Source organism: Dipodomys spectabilis, unplaced genomic scaffold, assembly GCF_019054845.1.
Source record: "Dipodomys spectabilis isolate Male_0828 unplaced genomic scaffold, ASM1905484v1 ptg000089l, whole genome shotgun sequence".
In the NCBI taxonomy this organism is placed as follows: Eukaryota; Metazoa; Chordata; class Mammalia; order Rodentia; family Heteromyidae; genus Dipodomys; species Dipodomys spectabilis.
Genome location: NW_024870766.1, coordinates 9,860,733 through 9,878,956, shown reverse-complemented (window position 1 = coordinate 9,878,956; position 18,224 = coordinate 9,860,733). Strand labels below are relative to the sequence as shown.

The 18,224-nt window shown below is 32.9% G+C and overlaps 1 protein-coding gene across 1 annotated transcript in view; it reads right to left on the bottom strand.

Moving 5' to 3' along the window:
• Sema3a (semaphorin 3A) overlaps positions 1-18,224 on the bottom strand; it is a 222,638-nt gene that overhangs the window by 31,569 nt on the left and 172,845 nt on the right. Inside the window, exons 7-12 of the mRNA XM_042684788.1 lie at positions 16,934-17,076; positions 15,045-15,159; positions 14,884-14,953; positions 10,127-10,271; positions 7,643-7,862; positions 4,719-4,810 (exon numbers count right to left, since the gene is read on the bottom strand). Coding sequence (XP_042540722.1) covers positions 4,719-4,810; positions 7,643-7,862; positions 10,127-10,271; positions 14,884-14,953; positions 15,045-15,159; positions 16,934-17,076 — 785 coding nt within the window. The remainder of the gene's footprint in view (positions 1-4,718; positions 4,811-7,642; positions 7,863-10,126; positions 10,272-14,883; positions 14,954-15,044; positions 15,160-16,933; positions 17,077-18,224) is intronic.

Below are 18,224 nucleotides of genomic sequence, written 5' to 3'. Positions count from 1 at the left end.
AGAAAAGTTTGTGAGACTTTTATCTGTAATTAACCGGCAAAAGCCAGGAGTGGAGGTGTGGCTCAAAATTGTTAGAGCACCAGTACTAAATGAAGACGCTGAAGGACAGTGTCCTGGCCCTGAGTTCAAGCCCCCATATTAGCATAAAACAAAAGACAAATAATCAACAACAACAATAACAAAGAAATAAGACACAGAATTTGGTTCAATCATTTTAAAGCAAATTATTTCTATAACTAGTTGACAATAGTTAACACTGACTTGCAAGGTTAACTTTTGAGAAAACATTTTAAAAAGTGTATTCTTCATGATAAAGAGAAGCTGATGCTCTACTGACTTTAACTAGCTGGTTCAGAATCAGAAAAAAATAAGATCCAAATTCAGATATCTGATTACAACTCACAGTGAACTATCAGCTACGTTTTAGCTTTTAAATGCTATTTTGAATAGCATTAGTTGGAAATCAGAATTCTTGACATTGATTCAAATGCCAACTTTCTTTCACCTCATTGCTTACTAACATTTATACTCTAAAATAGAAATTTTATGGCCAAGAAACATTTTTCTTTCTCTGCACTGATAGGGATTTAATTTTACCCAGAACAAAAATGTGTTTGAAGTCAGAGAAATCACTGAAAAGAGGGGGTCCTATTGTTTGAGTTGGTGATGGGCTGGACAGGTTAATTAATTAATCTTGAGATGGTGATGGACTGGACAGATTAATTAATTAATCTTGAGATGGTGATGGACTGGACAGGTTGAAATTCAAGAACTGATATAAAGTTTGTGTATTCAGTCGATTAAGAGCACAATGAACATGGTCCAATGTAGAAGAAAACATGGGAAATTAACAGGTTGGTTAGCATTATATATGTCTTTAAAAAACTATCCAAGGGTGTGAGGTATAAGGATGATCCTAACTCTGAACTTTGCCTATTGACCTTGTTAAAAGTATCACAGTGTCCAAGTTAACCTTTCTATTGTATTTTATTTTAAAAGAGATGATAAAAGACTCAAATAAAATGATAGAAATCATTACATTCTTTTGTTTTTCACAGTATATATCTATTATGTTGTGTTGTGTTTTTTCTTCTCTGCAAAATTAAAGTTTGACAATGAAATATTCCAATTGCTAGGACTTTTCCTGATAAAACAATTGAAAGTAAATAATTCTCTAAACTCTGTTCAAATATGTTTTGTTTACTTGAGTGTCAAAGATATTATGATGACAATATGCATAGCAAAGAGCATAGAAAAACTAGGGCAGTTTCTGTGCAAGGAGAGGTATTTCTAGTTGCAAACAAACTTTTCACAAAACTGAAGATTGCTAAGAAATTATTTCTATGCTAGCACAATATTATTTACTTATCAATAGATGTTTGGGATTGATAAAGAATTCTTTTCAAGATACTTTCTTTTTTCTTCTTAGTGGTATGTGGTTTTGAACTCAGGGACTCACATGTTCTAAACAAATTATATACTCCTGAAGCAATATCTTGAATTCTATTTGTTTTTTTCAGATCGGGTCTTGCTTTTTGGTAAGGCCAGCCTCAGATCATGAACCTATCTATATCGCTGCCTTCCACCTATGCTAGGTTTACAGTTGAAAACACCATGTTGAACTTATTTGTTTACATAATATCATTCTAAGTTTTTTTTTTTTGCCTGTGCTGTCCTGAACTGTGATCATCATCATCTACTCACTTTGAACATCTAAGATTAGAACATGTGCCAGCACCAAAAATATATTGCAACAGAAATCTCACATATAAGTTGATTGTGTAGTTCTCTGGAAAGCAGAAAATACTAACAAAATAGAATAGAGGTCAAATATTTTACAGGCAAGAATGTTGGCTTTCAATATCTCATGATTTTGTTGAAGGTCATTTTAACAGTTCAGCTTAAATAAAATTCCTATTTATAAATTGGAGTGTGTGTGTGTGTGTGTGTGTGTGTGTGTGTGTGTGTGTGTGTGTGTGTGTGTGTGCGTGCACATGCATGTGCCACGCTTATGTGCAAATTGGTTCTGGAGCTTGAACTCAGGGACTCAGTAATGTCCTTGAAATTTTTACCTAAGGCTAGAGCTCTACCACTTGAGTCACAGATCCTCTTCAAACTTTTATTTTTTCAAGTTTGTTGGAGGTAAAAGTCTCAAGGATTTTCCTGCCCTGGCTGCCTTTAAATTGCAATCCTAGCTTCCTGAGTATCTAGGATTTACAGGTGTGTGCCATCAGCACCTTGTTGGATTTTTTCAAAATATATCAAAGTACAAAAGCAAGATAGGATATATAAACTTAAAATCTAAAGATATGAAGAATAAAAATTTACTAGAATACAGTTTAACTCAAAAATATGCATATTTTGTTCACTGAATCCCTGAAAAATGGAGAGAGAGAGAGAGAGAGAGAGAGAGAGAGAGAGAGAGAGAAAGTATTCTAAAATGTCTTCCCTTGACTTTAAACAATTCTACAAAGTAAACTTTAATTACACTAATAGATAATAAGTCAGTCCTGGAAACACAGAGTAACCTGAAATTTACATATTCTCAGGGGTAAGATTTTCAAGATTTATCTCTGTGCTACCAAAAGTTAGTACCATCCTTGTCCCATGACCCACATACACGCATATGCCCCTCCTCCTGATAAATGGCCTCTGTTTGATTATGCCTATCAACTGAAGGGTGTAAATAAAGAAATCAAGATTAATTTGAATAATAAAGTCTAAAAATAATTTTACATTTCTCAGGGTAGTATACTGTTGTGTCTCATAACTATATTAGTAACAGGTGGCAATATACATCTTCAAATGTGCACAACTGGTAACCTTTTGTTTTTCTACTAAAGGTACCAGATTAGCAGGATAAACTGCTGCCATTACCAATTTATATTCCCATTCTCTATGTGCATACTCTAATCCTGGACATCTTGTAGAAGGCCCTTATAATCTATAGGGTCCCCAATTTCTATTTTGTATTAATATGGTTTCATTAATTCATTTATAAATGTTGATTACAAATAAACCTTAGGCTCTGAAAATGAACACAACACAGCAATTTATAAATCCACTCACTCCCCAATGCCAATTTGCTTATGGAAACTACGTCCATTCTGTAGTGGATATCAGTCCATTTGGATAATTGTTTTGCTAAAATTTATAGGCTGAAGTTTCAATGTGCTTGTTCCCTGAGGGAACTCCTGTGTTATGGAAAAGGCTAAGAATTAGTTTTCACCCTACATCCAATATAAACTATAAATAAGGGCAGAGTGCTTGGGTTTAAGAAGCCAGAATGAGAGTTTTACTAATTTGGAGTTTTTAAATCAAGGGTTTGTAGGCATACCAACTAAAGATATCTCATTTTGAGCTTAGCTGATTGAAATCAATAAAATACTATTAACAATAATAGGTTGACCACAGAGCTTCCACTATCCTATTTCATTACATGCCCATCTCTAACTCTCTAATTTCTTGGTGAATTAGGGGTTATTCCTGCTCCTTTGCTGATAGGAAACTCAGAAAGTCTGTTAAATATTCCAAGCAATTTAACAAAAATTTCATTAAATAAATAAATATATATATATACATATATACATATGTATATCTACATCTATATCTATCTATATATATATGAAACTGTCACATTTTACTTCACTTTGTCCTCACATTATTACTGAGTACTGAGCCAATGTGAATTGCCCTGGTTTAGAAATATAGGGTTAAGAGAAGTTTTGGGAAGATTTTGCTTACCAATTAATGTTGAATTCATTGAAAACGTAATCCAACACATTCATTTTATAGATAAGCTATCTGAACTGCCTGGAGATGAAATTATTCTCTAATACAAATCTTTAAAAATATATACCACTGAAGTTGAAAGACTAGACCTAATGAGTTGTTTACTTTCTGCCAATTCAAATTTATTGTGCAGTTATAAATATCCCAATATGAGTTGACCTCCCCAAATAATCTCTTTGAAGTCTCACAAATAATTTATGCCAAAACGTATGTCAGTTCAGATGATACCTATTGTCTAGCTTTGTAAAAGAAACATCAGATATAATCTCTACATTACACCCCTTCAGTTCTTTCATTTTCTATTTTCTGTAGCTTCAACTTCAATGCCTCAGAAATTTACCTGTGTTCTATGGCACCGAACACAAAAGGACAAACATCTCTATATTTCTTAAGTGTGCAGACTAGGAGTTTACAACAAATTTGCTGCTATTAATATGAAATCTTCAAATTTACTTTTGCCAAGAAATGATTTAAGAAGATACAATGAAACAACTTGTGAATGTGATTGAAATGTCTTTATTACTCTGTCATCCAGAATGTATTTCATTGAATGAAATCAAAAAAGCTACATATTGTTCCAGCTATACCATCAAGTGTATGTGTGTGTGTGGGGGGGGGGGAAGATTTGCAAGGGGGAGGAGTTTACTCATTGAAGTAATGCATATAAATAATATAAAAGGGTAAAACATATATTTTTTATCATTAAGAAAACAAAACTTGAGCCAATACTATCTTTTTTCATGTATTTAGATTTAAAGTACATTGAAAGTTTCAAGGTTTATTTTGACTAGTGTCTGGCTTCTAATTGACAAGCTAATTAGAAAGGTATGTTAGATTACTTGTCCATACCAAATTCAGCATGCAGTTGTCCTGGGGGAAAGATACACACTTGAACTTGTTGACACTTGAAATTAAGCAGCACTCACCCGAAAAACTGTCATTTCTTCAAGCAGAACTTCTTCTAAATCATGCCATGTCTCCTTAGGAATCGAGACTACTTTAAGAACGGTACCAATATCTTTGGAAGAGAGGAAAAATAAAGGCTGTCACTTAAAGAGATCTTAACAGAAGTTAGAGCTAATGAAAGAAATTGAGATGTGTCCCAAAAAAGAACATTTTGACTTGCGTCTTCCTTTTAATTTGTTTTGTTTTGTCAAAATATTAGAATGCATTTCAGACAATTCTACATGTGATCAGCTATAAAGACAGATATGCTGGATTCATACATTGTTTTGGTGAATGGCAACTCTTTTGTACAACTACCTAAAGAAATAAAAGGTATTTTTAAAAGCCCTGAATTTTAAGAACTATATTCTATTGAAGGTTTTATCCTGAAATCACGTGATTGTAAAATATAACATTATTAGCACTCCAGAAATTGGCATGTTGGAGTGAATTTCTGTATTATTAATTTCAAAATCTCATTAATTGTGAAGTATCTCAGAAGAAAAGAAAACTAGCTATAATATCAGTCTGATGTGGTAACAGGTTTTCCCACTTCTATTATGAAATGACTGTGTTCTGTTAAAGATGAAATATAGATGAAAAATGTAGGAATGTTGTTTAGCACTGGGCAGTCAGAGCCTGGCTGCTCATCCTGTCGCCTGAAACTCTGTAACACTGGAAGCCCTTAAAGAGAACTCAATAATTACACAGTGAGGAAAGACAATAACATGATTCCTCAAGATAACCACTCAGCACTACGTATTACAGTAATTTTTCACTAATGCACCCAATGGTAAATCAATTTTAAGGCATAGAAGACATTTCAAATTCACATAATTGAGTACATTTTGTAGATATACCAAACAATTTAAAAGTTTTCATTATTGATCATTTTAGTGGTAGGAGTTATCACATTTATTCAGCTACTTAAAACAATATTAATTTTTCAAATTGTATATTCTACTGCTTGACAGAAGGGTCTTTTTAAACTAAAAATTTGACTTTTCAATATCCCATTACTGGGTAAATTTGATCAACAATTGTTTATTAGCTTCAAATGGCTTATTTTCATCAAATTTAACAGAATATTTTTGAGGACACCTTATAAGAAAGAACAAGTTACCATAATAAAAATAACTCAATGTACTTATACCATTGACAATGATTTTTATGGTGATCAATAAAGGCTACCAGTTTATCCCTTGTACATTTTAAAGGTCTCTTTTAAGATGATCCTTCTATGTTTACAAGACCCTAGACTACTCATAACACCAAAGATTAAAGGGAAATTAAGTTAATCTACCCAGTGCTTATGATCAGATCTCTAGTGTCTAAACACAACTTTATCTGTACTTCAGATCAAATTTTATGGAGTAATATTTCAAACATTTTCACACAAATTGAATCAGATTACTCAACTAAGATCAATATGCTATGATGTGAAACTTAGTTAAGAGATAAAATTACTGTAATCAATTTACTTTGCTGACAACTGACCCTGGTCTGTATTGACCTACAGCTGTCCACACCATCAGACCTTCAACATTCTCATGAAATTGGTGCCTTTAAAGACAGTTTGTGTCAGAGAAGGATTGAAGGCTTGTGACTGGCTGTCTTTGGTAAAATTCCCTAAAGCAAATTTGTTGCTTTGAGGGTGGGTAAGAGGTTTTTGGAGAAGTTTTAAGCCAAAAGTGAAGAAACATATATATGTATATGTATGTATGTATATATATATATATATATATATATATATGTATGAGAAACTGACCATCAATTATAATTACTGTATAGAAAGATTCAATTTTATTTGCATTGGCAGATAAAATAATGTTTATTGAAGAAATACTATATAATCATATATTTTCTAGCAATCTGAAGTTGGTGCTAATAATAATCCATTGACTTTTATGGGGCCTTGAATCTCTTTAGGAGTCTTTTATTTCATAGAGAGAGTTTCTTACCTGTGAAAATAGACTGTAATGTATTGCTCAGAATTTAACACTTACACCTGATAGCATAAGTGTTTCATAACTTTGTTATAAAACTTTAATTCTTTAAAACACTGCACAGTTGACATTCTTTTGTAGTTAGCATATTATTTTTGTGTTTCTCACCAAGGAAAAATAAACATTATTATATAAGGTTCCAGTGGAGAAATCACTTCATTTCCCATTGATTTATGTAAGTTAACAAGTTAATGGATGCTAGAAATGTACTACCTTGAAATTTGACCCTAAATAGCTAGTTTCAGATTTATAAATGATTCTTTCCAAAATAGTATTACTAGTAAAAGGAGCCAAGGAAAATAAAATAATACATCATAGTAATAATATAATCAATTCTGAAAATACTCAGAAATTTTTGTTTGCAATTATAGTTACTAAAAAGTCAATGTTAAAATATTTGTAGATGTGTCTAATGATAGATTGATTCTTTTTTTCTTTTACTTTTTCTCCACTAAGTGGTAGAAAAAAAATGAACAAATCTTGATAGTTTTGGAAGTTTTTTGGAAGTTCTCATCAGATGACCATTTTAAGGTTCAGACAATTTTGCATTCGATGACTATTACTGATTCACATGTAAATTTCAGATATGGTTAGAGCAATATAAATTTGTTCCCAAAAGTCATTGATCACAAGAGTTTAATTCAACTCTCAACAATAATTGTTCACGTAATCTTTGCTTGATTTTCATGTAGTTCCGTGAAACTGAAAGGTATTTTCAATTATATGTCTTTACTTTTCTAAAAGGATAATGAATTAGTAATACTCAGAATTTTAACCTTTGATGAGAGATGAACTATATCTTGAAAATGTCTAGCAAACTTACTTTCAATATTTAATATGGCTAATCAGTAAAAGATAGTGTTCTAGAAGAAAATGGCCAACAGAAGCTACACCTTTACCTGTTCCAATAAACATGACATCGTACTGGCCATCTTCTGCATCCACTCGATCTACTACAATTTGAGTAAACTGATAATTGACATCTGTTTTGATCATTATTGGACGGTTGTTAATAGGAAAAACTGGATTGTACATAGCTGGATGACTTCGTGCAAAAGTTATAACATCATCAGGAAGGTCCTTTGTTGAGTCAAATCCACCAAATGTTTTACTTGGACACTATGAAGAAAAAGACAAAGAGAATACTTTTTATTTAACCACTAATGAAGAGGACCAGGAATTACATAATAGTGCATGACCTCAGTGGTTTAGGAATCTAACCTGTGATTATTGTGTTACTTATATTTTACATTAATACATTCAATCAACAGTCATTAGTGATTAATAGTTAATATTAACTGAAATTAGTAAATGTAAACATCAGTACTTATTTCTTAAGCATATAACTTCTGTTGTTGTTTTTTTTTTGTCGGTCATGGGGCTTGAACTCTGAGCCTGGGCACTGTCCCTCAGCTTTTCAGCTCAAGACTAGCGCTCTACCACTTGAGTACAGCGCCACTTCCAGTATATAACTTCTGAAAGGAATTATGTCACCATTTCTTCTGAAGAACTTGCAAATTCCTCCCATGAATCAGTGTATAGGAAAAGTCTGAGGCTTTTGTAACTACACAACCAAGTTGTATATATACAGTGGTATTTGATATAATAAATAGAATAGAATAAAATAAAAACTAAATGGAAGTAATGATTGGATTGGAGAAAGTCAGAATGATTTTCTAATCCTGCAAACACCTGCATCACAGGGTAACTGTGATGACCAACTAGAATGGAATGGACATCATGATTAACCCAAAGTGATATCGGCCCTACAAGTCATAAAAACTTCATTGTTGTGTGCTGGCATAATGTCATCTCAGGAGAGAAGCACTCAATATAAGGCAGCCAAGCAGAAATGAGGAAACTGTAATGTGGCTCATTTCTCCACATTTAATTATGTGGTACACATATTCATAGATACAGTATCTCCAATCTCATGCTTTGTGCTTTCACACTTAAATAATTTCTGCCATATAATGTAAGAGCTAGAGAGACAAAATGTAATTAAGAGAAGATACTGATCTTACAAGAAGCTTAGAATTAGAAATCAATTGTCTCTGACATTACGTTGAAAAAAACATTAATAATTCATGAGGAATGAAGTAGATCTGCTTGAAATGAGATTATATATGCATCTATATTTATGTATGTATTTTTCTAAGAATATACACAATACAATAATATAATAAAAACCTAACAATTTACTTCTGTTTTTAAGTAGATTATCAAATCATTTAACTTTATTATGATATCAAATCACTATAGAAAACCCTTAAAGAAGCAACAAAGCCTATCTAATGATGTTTAAAATTATTTGTGTGCATCTTTTCTATCAAGTAGTAAAAATAGGTTGCAAAATGTTAATATTCTATTATCAAATTATAAAGCAAAGAGATTTATTTTAGTTCTCTGTACAATTTATCTTCTTGCTTTACTGTCTTTTTACTTAATACAGCCTAGCTAATATACAGAAATAATAACATCGTTTCAGAAGCCTGTGATTTTTTTCCAGTCATGTTGATGGAATGACATTTTCTCAGTGGGCACCTTTTAGCACTAATAAGCTTGTCCAAGTGAATTTTATTCAGAGTGAGATATCATCTCTGACTCCTCAATTAGGTAACTCTTCACTTGTCCTCTTTCTAACACTTAGTGGTTTTGATTTATGTCTCATAATAAGTACCTGTGAATAACATGAGTGTACTGAACCTCCTGAACTGACTACTAGATCTATTACTTACAACTCTACACTCGCATCTCTACACTGATGAGATACAATACTGGCCATTGAAATCTGTAGTTATATAAATAAAGTTTTGACTATATCTATATCTCCCTATAAAATTGCTTTTAGAATCTACAGTATAGCAATGTCTACCTTAGTTCTACTTGCTATTTTTAGTTCCTCATTGTATAGATTCAGATAAAACATTGAATTTATTTCTGTTTCTCAAAATAATAGCAAATGGAGTTCTACCACGCATGATGAAGTGAAGTTGATTCCTATTTAGCACAAACTTACTTTCACCAATCAAAAGTAAGAATATAAACCTGTTACTAATGAAGTAAAACTAATCTGCCATTAATATGGAGTTAATATTTATTTTTCATACAAAACCGATTTGGCTTCTTGTAACCAATAGATATTTCATCTTAGTGATTATTCTGAAATTCTACTTTAGCTTTGGTTACAAGATTAATCAGCTAGAAGCAACTATTATGGAGCACATTTCCACCACATCTCACTCATAAAAGAAGTCTGCCCATTTGGTTCTTATTTCCCCAAATCTATTGCTAATAAAGGCAAGCATTAACATTTACATTAATACGTTGAACGGATAACTCAAAACAGCTCATTTCATCTGTTAGATGTCCAAACTACTTACAGTTCCCGGCCGTGGATAGGGGACTCGCCCTTGATATGGCACCCACTGGTAGTTGGGACCATCTCTGTGAGCATACGGGCCAAGGAACACCCTCCGTACATCACTCATACTGTACATGCACACAGCCGACCCCTTGAAGATGTTGCTGAAAAAGAAACCCCAAAGAGGTACTCAATATGGCATGAAAATGGTTATAAACTTTCAGGTATTAATAAACATAACATGTATATTTTTTCTTTTTTTTCTTTTTCTTTTTTTATTAATGTTTTTTTATTGTGAAAATGCCGTACAGAGGGGTTACAATTACGTGAACAAGGCAATGAGTACATTTCTTATAAGCATTGTTGCCTCCTCCTTAGTTTCCCCTTATAGAGTTTACATATATATATGTAAACTCTAATTATCAAAGATATTGTATGGAATGATATTAGCTCATATGTATTGTATCAATGCACAAGAAAATAAGCTTATGATTTCTCTAAGCTAAAAAGCATGAGTGACATATTTATTGTTCATAGAATATACATATATATATAAACTCACATCAAACTACTGAAGAAATTAATATTTGATTTTTAGTGTACTATGAAAATAGAATACACACTTTATATAATTCTCAATCAAAATTATTGAAACTGGTGAACTTCTAAGCAAAAATGTTTAAGTAGAGATTTTATAAACTGAACCTGATAGAAAATGAATTTTCTGAGTTGAAGTATGTGTGATTTTGTGTGTGTGTGTGTGTGTTTGCATACATGTACGTGTGTGCTGGTACAAGAGTTTTGAACTCAGGGCCTGGTTGCTGTACCTGATTATGTATGTATGTGTATATGTATGTATGTATGTAAGTGTGTATGTATGTATGTATTTAGCTCAAGGCTCGCACTCTATCACTTGAGCTGCAGGTCCACTTCCAGCTTTTTTGGTGCTTTTTTGGGTCTTGTGGACGTCTTGTCCAGGCTGGCTTTGAACTTCTTTCCTCAGATCTTAGCCTCCTGAGTATCTACAATTAAAAGTGTAAGCCACCAGTGCCTGGCTTTACCTTTTTATCATTTTAAGCATTAAAGTCACAAAACTATACTAGATCAAATAACTAAGTTTGACATTTGTGAAGGCACTTCAAATATTATCTCCTTCCAATCCAGACAATAGCTTTAAGTGAGTAGTTATTATGCCCTGGTAAAAATGGATAATTATACCAATTATTCACATCATTCTACTAAGCAAACATCAGGTAAGTGAAGTAAACTGAAAGTCTAGCTGTCACAGCTTACATTTAAATGCAGTAAGACAAATACAGCTTATGTGAAGATATTAAACAGCTGTGCACATTGACAATATGGAATTCTTATCTTTTAACTGATCTCTCCCCATAGAAAACTGCCTGCCTATAAATCAGACCAAATAAAAACCATGTGTTCCTAAGAGTTTATTATTTGAAACTGCTCCATGTGGGTGCTGCTAGGAAGACCACAAGTGTCCTGAGGGAAGGAGCTTGTAAGTACTGTGTCAGGCTAGCTTCTCTCCAGCTGTATCAATTACTGAGCACAGGGTTGTAACTTACAATAAATAGTAATAGGATTTGATGTTTTGATGATGGTTCTAATAACAAATTAACCTTTGTTAGATTCATCATCTTTTAACCCAATGTTTATGGTAGATACCCCTTATTGCTCTATATTTTGCTAGTACACAGTTAAAATCAGACAGCATCCAAAGGCTTTCTGACTATCATGTATAGCTTTTATGACTAGTTCACCAATACATATCCATTGGAGAGGTAACACTGTCTTGTCCATGAAGTCAGTGGAAAATAAGCTGGGGATCCTTACAATTAGTGTAGCATTAACATGACTGTAGGACTTGTGAAAACTGGAAATTTAGCCTATATAATCTATAGAATTCTATAGAACAATTCTACAGAATCTATAGAATCAGACATTCTGGGAGATCATTGGATAAATATGAATTTTTGTTGGCATGATTTTTCTAATTTAAATTGACTTCTTTGGCTGGTTACAAAATACAAGGACCTGAACTTTAATATGCTCTCTAAGTGGTTCTGGAGCATAGTCAAATCTAAGAATCATTGTATAAAAATGGAACAATGAATACATGCTCAATTTGCACAATCTTTAGATATCTTGTATATAGAATCAGTAAAAATATGTTTCTTATTTGTACATGTAAATGCTTTTCATAAGACAGGGGCTTTGTATGCAGTTCCCATGCTGGAATTACATATATGAACCATCATAACCAGAGTATTAAAGTTTAAATTAGAGGAAAATATCTAAGTATTTACAATGGCTTCAATGGTCACAGAATAAACCAGTATTGGACACTGCAGATAAATGTTCTCTATATGCTCTCATGGACATGGGGGTCACCGTAGTTCTTTTGATTTTTAATTCAAGTTATTTTTTACTTAAAATGTGTCACCAATAGCCCTGTCTAAATTCATATGAAGACACATGTTTCTTTCAACAAGTTCAGGTAAGGTGAACTTTATGCTGAAAATAATGATGAGGAGTTCGTTTTCAACACAGTGTCTTGTACATCTCATTGTTACAATGGGTCATCCTGTATCCTTATTTAAACATTTTGTTCTTTCCCTTCTCCTCCCCAGATTAGAAAAATTTATAAACAAGATGCAGGGCACCGGAATCAAATACAGTGAAAACAGGGGTTATACTGTGGGGGAAGAACATACAAAAGAAACAAAAAGAATCACATAATACTTAATAAATACGTTAAAAGCAATAACAAGAAAGAAAAAAACACTTGTGTCCCAAACGAACTTTACAACTTGGGAGGGGGGCTAGGGAGGAGTTGAGGAGATGGGGAGGGAAGGATGGTAGGGGAGAAACAAAGGAGGATGTAACAATGTTCGATAGGAAATGTACTCATTACCTTACTCATGCAATTGTATGCCCTCTGTATAGTATTTTTTCAATATAAAACATATATATGTATATATATATATATATATATATATATATATATATAATGGTGAAGAGACAAACAGGAAAAAATCTTGGGAAGGAGAAGAGAAGGCTGATAAAAAGGAAAGAGGGGATGGAAGGAGGAGAGAGAGATGAACAGCAGGATGAATAGAGCAGGAGGAGGAAGAAATGAAGTCTGTGTATTAAACAATACATTGTAAAAACTATATAAACTTAATACTCAGATTTTTGTTACTTGGTTTTATGAGATTTTGTTGTTGGTGGTGGTGGTGGCTTTTGTGGGGCTTGATCTCAACTCCTGGGCACTGTCTCTGAGCTCTTTTGAGCAGGTTAGTACTCTACTACCTTGGGCCACAGCACCACTTATGGTTTTCTGGTGGTTAATTGGAAATGAGTCTCATGGACTTTCCTGCCTCAGATCTCAGCCTGCAGAGTAGCTTGAATTACAGGAATGAGTCAAGGGCACCCAACATGCATTCATTTTATACGATAACATGTGGATTACAAGGTGGCCAGTAAAAGCTAAGTTGTGCCTCAAAAAAGAGAATAATTAGATTTATAAAGAGAGTCTATTTACTAACTTCAAAAGCTATATAGCCAGGAGAGTAGTCCATGCATGTAATCATTGCTACTCAAGAGGATGAGATCTGAAAATCATGGTTCAAAACCACCTCTGGCGGGAAAGTCTGTGAGACTCTTATCTCCTATTAACTACCAGAAAACTGGAAGTGGTGTTGTAGCTCAAAGTCGGAGAGTGTTAGCCTTGAACAAAAGAGCTTAGAGACAGTGCCTATGCCCTCAGTTCAAGCCCCATGACTGACAAAAACAGAAATTTAAAAAAAACACAAAAAACAACTAAATAATTAAAATATAGTCATTTGTATTAGTTTCACTTGAGATCATTTTACTTGTAGTAAGCCTAAAAGTGTGTACAGCAATTCTATAGTCTTTTCAATGCAGGAAAATATGTCTGACTCTATGGAAAGTGGAGCACAATGAATAGAAAGAGAAAGAAGTTGCTTTGTTTCCCTATCTACTCTCTCCACGGGTACTCATGCAAACCATTAGGTTTGAAAGAGAACTTTCTTCTCAGTGACATTGTTAGTATCTAAGAACATCTCACTTGCCTTTCATCTCTTCCATATAGTTATTGATGTAAGTAATGAAGAGATGAAGACAGGAAACTTTCAATTACGTGTGTATATACGTATTGCCATTTTGCTTGTTGTAATAACGTGTAATTAAGAAATATATATATATATATAATATGACAAGGCATTTTAATTGTGTATGTGCACATTATTTATAATTATAAAATATGTGTATTATATATATCCATTCTAAATTAAGTCACTCCACTTAATTTCCGTAGTCATGTCACGACAAACTTGTACAAATGTATATATCAATTTTTATGAAATTCTACACTTAACTCAAATATTTAAACTGAAACCATGCATAGAATATGGCATATTCTTTCTAAATTGTTTCATCTTTCTTTCTGGTGAGATTGATGACATTCTTCCCTGAAATAATTTCTTTGTATGTTTCTTTGTTTGGAAAGTTTTAACAAGGATTTATATTAGTATAAGGGGCTTAAAGTAGGGAGAAAATGAAAAAAATGAGACAAGCATTTCCTAATAACTGACTTTAACCACCCAAGTGTGTATGATAGTTCAAAGATGATTAAAGCAGCATTCTATCCAGGATTTCATTTTCACAAATTTCAGATACTTGGAAAACAAGTAAATAACATGCAGTCTCATGAACATAGTAGTGAAAGGTCTTTACCTTGATGTTGTAAACACTGCATAGACAATTGGATTTTTGGGATCTTTAGAGTTCATTAGGAATACATCCTCTGTTTGAAAACAAAATTAGGGAGAATTGAGTTTGCTGTAGTTGTGGCAAAGTCTGAACAAAGTCCTGTGGAAAAACCACCAGCTACTTACGTAGTTCATCAAAGTGGGTGTCAATGCCATTGGGACCTGGCACAGAGCAAACGAGCCTGGCTTTGAGAAAGGTAGTCCATTTATTCACCAGGCTCCTGTGTCCTCCAAAGTCATTCTGGCAGGAGAGGAAACCAGAGATCTATTATAGAACATGGTGACTATAGTTCATAATAGTTGGTTATGTTATTTAAAATTGCCAAGAGTAGAATTTAAGTATTCTTACCACAAAGGATCATAATAACTATGTGAGGTAATATATATCTTAATTTGCTTCAGTTAGCCATACCACAATCTGTACATAATTTAAAGTAGCATGCACATGAAAATATGTGCAATTTTTATTGTAATGAAAGAATTAGAATTCATTTCCTTTTTCCTTCTATTTCTATATTTTGATGAGCAACTGTTGCTGCTGTGTTGGTTTGGTTTTTCTCTTCCTTCTTTCCTACTTGCTAGTCATTTTATGAAATCTTAACCAACCTATGCAGCCTGGTTCACAGTATTTGTAATGCAATAGGCATTTAGTATTTATTGAGTGGATAGTAAAGGTATGCTTTATATTCTGAAAATATATCCCCTCAATAAAGCATCTTGGCATCAAATAATTTTAAAGCTTAAAGTGTTGAAGCAATTTATACTTTACAAATAGCATGTTAGGAAAATATTTGCACAAATCTTCATAAAGGAACCTCATTCCAGAGAAAATATTTTGACAGTGTCTCTACTCACTGCAAATAAAACTTAATTTTAGCTTAATGGTAGCAATAAATTCTATTACCAAGGTACATGTTTACTAGCAATTATTGTCTTTAAAAATAGTATTTATGTGCATGTAGAAACATATGTCCTTCACAAATAGAATGCTGATTTATATTTTACTTACCCGATTTCTTCTATATTATGAATCTGTTTAACCTCTGTAAATAATACTTTTTAAATGTTTGAAAGTTTTTGAGGAAAAGGCTCTCATTTCTTACCTAGTGATTATATATTACCAACAAATTTTAAAAGCCTAGAGATAGCTGGATCACGATTGGTCAGGAAAGAAGTCACCATAAATACAGATTTATAAAAAAGGATATTAAATAAAGACAACATCATATTTTAATGGAGCTGGCTTTATGATTTTTATTAGTTGAAAGATGATCTACTACACCTTACTAGTTTATTTTATTCCCAGTGTGGATATTGCCACTGTTTGTACTGCAAAGAATGAGGTAGTACTTCCATCATCTGTTCTCATTGATAATATTGATTCATCCTTAAGTATGTCTGGAGAAAATTTTATTCTAGGTATTTAGTTTAGGTATCTAATGCAATAATAATCCTGATGCCTTGTCACCCAATTGAATTACCTCAGAAGGATAAAGCTCTACGATTTAAAATTTTATGTTTGTGTGTCTATGTATGAATACACACAAGTATATAGACTAGCGCAGTTAACTTGTAAAAAAAAAACCTGTGATTTTCTCTTAATATTAAATTAATATTTCAATGAGTATTCATCTAAAATCGACTACATGTAGGAATTATACTAAATCTGAAAATATCAAATGGTATAGACTACCTAATGATATTTTATATCTTTATAACCAGGAAAATGGTTTTTTTACATGCTAGAATATCATTTGGACAAAATCACTTAATGTCATTCTAAAGTAATTAAGTAACATGGGTTATCACACCAACTCTACGTGGGAATTTGACTTTGAAGATCTATTTAAAAGCTATGGTGATGTACTTTTAATTACTTTTAAATATTTAAGTACTTGTTATGATATGTTTTCATCCATTTCAGGTATATTTTCCATTGAAATGGTGCCTAGATGGAAAACGAAAGTAAATAAAATTTGGACAACATCACACAAGTTTTCCTCTCTTTAGCTCACCTTGCATATCTGACCTACTCTAGCATGAGTAGCTTTTCCAGAATGTTCTCCATCAATTGCATTTTCACGGAAGAAAAAATAAACTTTGTCATCTTCAGGGTTGTCACTCTCAGGAATGAGGTGGGCACTGATGAATCTTGGATCTAAGAGGTGAATTACAGCAAACACTTTAGCTCAAGGTTAATAAATCATACCAACCACTACAGTTCATCTTTTTCATTATAAGTGGGAAAAAATAGGTTTCCATCACTTCTTAATATTTATCATCTAGTAGTTTGTCTCCTATTCTCTTGTTAGTCTCTTCCTTCTTTAACCGAACACATTCTAATTGCTCATCCCTTGTCCTCTTAGAATCTTCTGGTCTCCTGAACCTCTAGTAAAATTGGATTCAAAAATCCTTTGTCCTATGTTTCTTTGGGCCTGGCTTACTTCTCTTAATATAATTTCCTCCAAATCATTCCATTTCCTAACAAATGAGGCAATGTCATTCTTTCTGAATGGAGGCATAGAATTCCATTTTGTATATATACCACATTTTCTTGATCAGTTCATCTTCTGAGGGGCATCTGGGTTGGTTCCATATCTTAACTATGGTAAATAATGCTGCAATAAACATACTTGTGCTGGTAGCATTAGTATGGTCATGTTTCTGATCATTGGTTTCACTTATTTGCAATAACTACTATATGTCTGGGACAAGCAGAAAAGCTCAAATAAGATGATATTAAGCAAAATGAACGCCAAGAAAGGGACACAAGTGTTTTTTTTTCTTCCTTGCTATTGTTTCTAACCTATTTATAAGGTACCATGTGAATTTTGATGCTTTCTATGTCCGTCCCCCAGGGTATAACCTCTGTTTTCACTGTATTTGATGTTGGTATAATTTGGGTAGGAGAAGGGAAAAAAATGTTTAAATAGAGATACAGATTAACCCATTGCAACAATGAGATGTACAAGACGCTATGTCAAAAAACGAACTTTACAATTCAGGCGGGGTTGAGGGTGGGAAGTGGGGTTGGGGGTGTAGTTGAGGAGGTGGGATGGTAGGGGAAAAACAAAGGAGGAGGCAACAATGCTGTATAAGAAATGTACTCATTACCTTGCTCATGTAACTTTAACCCCTCCATACAGTATTTTCACAATAAAAAACATTTAAAAAATATCCTTTGTCCTACTTCCCAATCAATGATGAAGAAAATATATAAACCTAGTGAATGGTTCTGTTACAAATTCAAGTGATTTTTACTATACCAAACCCACATGTAGCGAAAGAATTTTTGGGTTACTTTTA